A 5,707-nucleotide genomic window follows, 5' to 3' on the forward strand; every position below is an offset into this window, starting at 1 on the left:
ATAAAAATAGGCCACTCGAGATTGGTTCTAAGTTTGACGTTCTATTTGTTAGACACCAACATCACTTAAATTGTAATTCATGATATGTGTTAAAGATGATGTAACCTTTGGAGCTCCCATATTTTTTTTTCTCATGACGAGGAACGCGCAGCTGCTACCCTTCAGCTGTGCACTAGGTAAACCCCTGGACGGACGCAATAGCCTGCAAACCACGACAGTTAAGTAAACTGCACTAGGCAATCCCTATACGACAGACTCAACAGAGAAAGTGTTTGTACAAGGAATCAAACTCGTGATTAAAAGTTTTCGTGCTCACTTACTCCACCAATTCAGCCACCCCATGAGGAGCTACTCTTGGATATTTTGTCAATACAATTGATGGATTTACTAGAAAAATTGAAATAGATTTAAAAATTATTGAGCGATAAGTATTAAAAAGATTGTTTTAAAAATTAAATTTATTAACAAAAAATTGGTCAGTACAGTAATTCATCGATAACAAAACAAACATTAGGTGATAATAGGGATGACCAAATTCTGCTATTCTTTTTATTTTTATGTCTTTTAATTTAAATAATATTAGCAATTTACAAAAAAATTTAATTAAGAAATAATTAATTAAAGGGGATGATAAATGATAATTTTTTAATTTCCACCCCCATCCAGACTCTGGAAAATCCTTGACTGGGAAGGGGAGTGATAATATAAAAAGTATCTTGATTGGATTTTATTTAATGACAAAATTTTCAGTAATAAAGTAACAAAATGAGAGGAGTTTAATATTTTTAACCAAAACTTTTCGCTGTTAAAATAATAATTTATCAACATATTTTCTATTGATGATATTAAAAAAATAAAAAATTAAGCAATTGAAATAAATTTGTATAAATAATAATATTAAATATCTAGAATAGAAAATTTTAGTCAATGCTAAAATAACAGTTAAAATTTAATTTATCGATTAATAATATTTGAACAGTGACCAAATATTTTATCGATGGTTTACTAAAAACAAAATTACTACACTCATCAATGCGTGGTTGAGAATAGAAAAGAGAAAAAATTAATTTAACTTAATTTGATGAAATTTAATTAGGGGCAAACGGGGATCAGTAATAGTCTACACTCATCAATGTGGATATGTAAAAGTTACTTTCTAGCCCCCAGGGCACATCTCCAAGTGGTAAAAGGGGAAGGTAGAGAAATCCAGTTTTACTTGAGGCTGCTGCGTCAAGGGTTCGAATCCTGAAATATGGATTTGGCTCTTGGGTAAGTGTAAGTGTACAAGCAGCCTTCCACCTTGTACCCTTGAAGGTATAATTTGCGATTTACCTCCCTCACGATACTCCAGGACAGGAATGATGGAAGACCCTTAAGGTTAGGGTTTAACCTTTTGTAAAAGTTACTTTCTACTTTTTGTTCTTTCAAATGAGAAGGGAAGAAATTCCAATACAGATACTTGGTGTTAAAGTCAAGCTTTCACCAAATGACAATTATGTCTTATTCATGCCTTTGAGCTTTTTGTTACCATTTCTTGCATTCTTAGGTCTCATCATACCATGTGTCAGGATTTCAAGTTTTGTTGTATTGCCAACGAGTTTAGTAGATAGGAAAATTTATGTTTTGCAACTCTTTTAGGTTACCAAAAAATGATAATTATATTACAAGTTAATTAATTGAGAAATAATACAATATAAAAATGTTGTCAATCATTTTGCGATCATTTTTGCAACATAAGATTCATCAAAAGATTTTGAAATTAAGTTGCTTTTAAAAGCAACGAGTCTAGTACTTTGACAGGACTCGACTCGACTCGACTCCTGAATATTAACTTTTGCTTCATTAATCATGCGAATCGAATTGAATTGTTTAGAAAAAATCTACTGTGTTCCTATTTTTGTTATCAATTTGCGTTCTGGAGGAATTAATTATTCCAATGGTCATTGAATGTCTTTTATTAGTTATTGAAATTTAAAAAGTTAGTTTTGATCACTGAATTTAGATCAATATCTTTGATTGCTCACTGAAATTTAAAATATTGAATTTTGATCACTGAACTTTGAAAAATGTAGTACGTTACTCACTAGTATAAATGTTGAACTTTGAAAAATGTCGAATTTACAATAAGTAATATACAATATTTTTCAAAGTTCACTGGTCAAAACTCAACATTTTAAATTTTAGTGAACAATCGAAGACATAAACTTAAGTTCAATGACCAATCAAAGACATGGACATAAGTACATTGAAACAATTAACTCTGGATTGGACCACTATGAAATGCTACATATATATGGAAAAGCGTGTGATAATAAAAAAAATTTAATACCTATTCCGCTATTCTACTTTAAATTCCACCAAACAATTAGTCTTGTTCAGTGCCCAAATGTCAGCTCCCGTAATGTAGATGGTGATGGGGGACCTCCGCCTATTATGTACAATCCCCTAGCATAAAGAATTTACTTCTTCTTATTTTAAAATAAGTACTTTGCTAATATAAATTTAGGTTACATTATACATATAATCTATAATCTATACACAGTGAAGTTTTACTACTCACAAATTTAAGAACATCCTCACTTTGTTGAAATGACAGCAGAGACGTGATTAAGGAATGGATTTATAACATTAAAAATCAGCCTTGGAAGCTATCGTGCTGACCTTAATATGAATGTAGGAGAGTGTTTGGTAAGAATTTTGAGAATTAATTTTTTGACTGTTAGAGATAAAAGTGGATCCTAAAAAATGACAATTAGAATAGTGAAATAACGATCAAAAAATTGATTTTAATTGGCTTAAAATTCTCACCAAACACCTCCTAGATATACGGTCTAGAATAAAAGTAAACAGTATAATTAAGCTTCAGAAATCTACGAGTATGAGCTTTAATTTAAGCTAAATTGCTACTTTTGACAATAGGAAAAAAGTTTTAATTATTTTGATAAGTTTCTTGCCAAATATTCACCAACTACCTACAGACTTTCTTTAAATTTTCTCTTTTCTCACCTTAAAGAAAGTTACCACATACATTAAATTCTCATGTCTTCTTCTATAGTACAGGCATTTAATAACTACCCAAATTTTCCCATTCTGGTCCCTCCCTCTGCTCCCATCTCCAAGTTTATGCCTTTTCTGCAAGGATTTTCTTGCCCTCCTTGATTTTCTAGTGCATATATTATTTATTTCAGTGAGCTATTACTTCATTTTGTAATCTTGAAACGAGACAACATTCCTTTTATCAATCTTCATTCTACATGTTCATGTACACTGTGTTCAAGATCTCAAGAAGCTGATATATTATCTGTTTGTGTAATCGACTCAATGGATCTGGTGAGCCAAAAGTTTTATGCCCATGAATCAGACGCTGTCTATCCTATCAGAAGCCCACCAATATCAATTTTTGGCTCATCTTTGCATCATTCACACACTGGTTTTCCTATTATAGCAGTTGCCATTATTGGCATTTTGGCCACAGCTTTCTTGCTGGTGAGCTACTACGTCTTTGTGATCAAATGCTGCTTGAATTGGCACCGTATTGATCTCCTTTCACGGTTTTCCTCCTCCAGGAGAAGGCGTGTTGAAGACCCTTTAATGGTTTATTCGCCCGCAGCCGAAAGCCACGGTCTAGACGAGGCTGCAATCAGATCAATCCCAACATTTCAGTACAAGAAAGGCACTGATAAACAAGAACTTGCAGAGAAAGGCTCTACCGATTGCGCGGTCTGCTTGAATGAATTTCAAGAAGACGAAAAGTTAAGAGGAATTCCAAACTGTGGCCATGTTTTTCATATAGATTGTATAGACGTTTGGCTTCAAAACAATGCTAATTGCCCTTTATGCAGAACTAGCATTTCAGCCACCAGGCCCAACATAAGGTTCCCAATAGATCAAATTCTTAGCTCAAGCACTTCCCCTCAAGATCCAAATCCCCATACCAATAACTTCACCGGGAGAGATGATTATGTAGTGATTGATTGCGCGGTCTGCTTGAATGAATTTCAAGAAGACGAAAAGTTAAGAGGAATTCCAAACTGTGGCCATGTTTTTCATATAGATTGTATAGACGTTTGGCTTCAAAACAATGCTAATTGCCCTTTATGCAGAACTAGCATTTCAGCCACCAGGCCCAACATAAGGTTCCCAATAGATCAAATTCTTAGCTCAAGCACTTCCCCTCAAGATCCAAATCCCCATACCAATAACTTCACCGGGAGAGATGATTATGTAGTGATTGAAATCGCAGAACACGATACCAACATCAATCCATCATTGCTTAAAGTTGAAGAAAGATTAAACTCGAGCGAATTATCATCATGGATCAGCCCTTCACCAAGCAAGTTATTCGAACAAAAAGCATCACGAAGAAAGGCGAAAAGATTAAGCCATATCTCTAGCATGGGAGATGAGTGCATTGACAATAGGCAGAAAGATGAACAATTTGTAGTTCGAGCCATGAAGAGGAGATCTTTCTCTATGGATTCAGCAGCTGATAGGCAGCTATATTTAGCTGTTCAAGAAATAGTTCAACAAAACAAGCAAGTGTTTGATGTATGCCCCAATGAAGGTAGCAGCAACAAAGTCAGATCATTCTTTTCTTTTGGGCAAGGAAGGGGTTCTAGAAGTGCAATTCAACCAGTTCCTTTGGATCCATAAGGCCAGATCTTTACTCTTCTTTTTCAGAATTGTTATTATGTTTTGGTATAGTAATGTAAATTTAGATTCATATAGAGATTATAGGCTTGTTAGATTTATTTAGGGGCTATATAATTATTGTATTATGGAATAGAAATATCAGTTTGCTGTTTAAGTTTTGTTTTTGGCTTATTCATTTTTTCACATGACATTAGAGGGATGGACCACCAGTCTAAATTTGACTTGAAGCCATGATTATGTGCATCATTATAACAACTTTTTGCCCTTATTTGCTTTCTTTTTTTCATTGTTTTTTAATCTTATCATAGTTGAATCCAATAATTACACCTGTTCTGTTTGTCCTAATAGCTGAGAGGGAATCCAGGAGCAAGAATGGAAACAATTTAAGGGTTCTTTCAATTTTTTCGTTTCGTTTTGTTAATTAAGAATCTAGTTGATTTAGATTTCACAATAAATTTAGCAATGAGTAGAACAGAATAGTGAGGAAAGCTTTTTCGTGTAGTCGATCTCATTTGAAATAAAATTTAGTTCATTGTTGTCATCGTCATTGCTGTATCGGAGTTGGGTGGTTGTGGTGGGGGCTTCCCCTTCCATTGGAATAGGAGGTTGATAGAGAAGGATCCCCCTAACCAAATATTCCTATCTTGTAATGACAGATTACTGAATTTTCTTTTGTGAATATTGGTGTCTAATACTGAATATTGATGTAGTTTACAGAAGTTTTCAGCCTGGAAAATTATTCATTCACTTACTTACTTTGACGAGGTTAAAATAGGAGGTGTTACCAAACTCTTAGGTTCATTTGCTAGATCGGTTTAATCACGTAGTACATTTTGTGAGCTGTTGCTAAACCACTTGGTCTAAAAATTTGAGTTGTTAGATGGACATTTAAATATTGTCTTCAATACTTATCCTTTATTTTTATTTATTTTACTTTGTTTAACTATTGGCATAATATTTTGTGATGATTTACATCACATGTCGTCCCTTGCATTATGTGAGAAACATAAACCATTTTTCAAAGAATAATATTATTTAGCATCAATGGTATCAG

At 33.5% G+C, this 5,707-nt stretch overlaps 1 protein-coding gene across 1 annotated transcript; it reads left to right on the forward strand.

The window, feature by feature from the left end:
* Positions 1 to 2,975: 2,975 nt before the first annotated feature.
* Positions 2,976 to 4,850, forward strand: LOC111376165 (RING-H2 finger protein ATL16-like). Its single transcript, XM_022999105.1, has 2 exons — positions 2,976 to 3,863; positions 4,137 to 4,850. The coding sequence occupies exons 1-2, from the start codon at positions 3,322 to 3,324 to the stop codon at positions 4,651 to 4,653; spliced, it is 1,059 nt and encodes a 352-aa protein (XP_022854873.1). The 5' UTR covers positions 2,976 to 3,321; the 3' UTR covers positions 4,654 to 4,850.
* Positions 4,851 to 5,707: the final 857 nt, after the last annotated feature.

Source organism: Olea europaea, unplaced genomic scaffold (assembly GCF_002742605.1).
Source record: "Olea europaea var. sylvestris unplaced genomic scaffold, O_europaea_v1 scaffold1465, whole genome shotgun sequence".
NCBI classification, from domain to species: Eukaryota; Viridiplantae; Streptophyta; class Magnoliopsida; order Lamiales; family Oleaceae; genus Olea; species Olea europaea.

Coding starts and splice junctions, on each gene's coding strand:
- LOC111376165 (XM_022999105.1), top strand. CDS start 3,322: ATGGATCTGGTGAGCCAAAAGTTTTATGCCCATGAATCAGACGCTGTC. Junction 3,864..4,136: donor ACTAGCATTTCAGCCACCAG/GCCCAACATAAG, acceptor GCCCAACATAAG/GTTCCCAATAGATCAAATTC.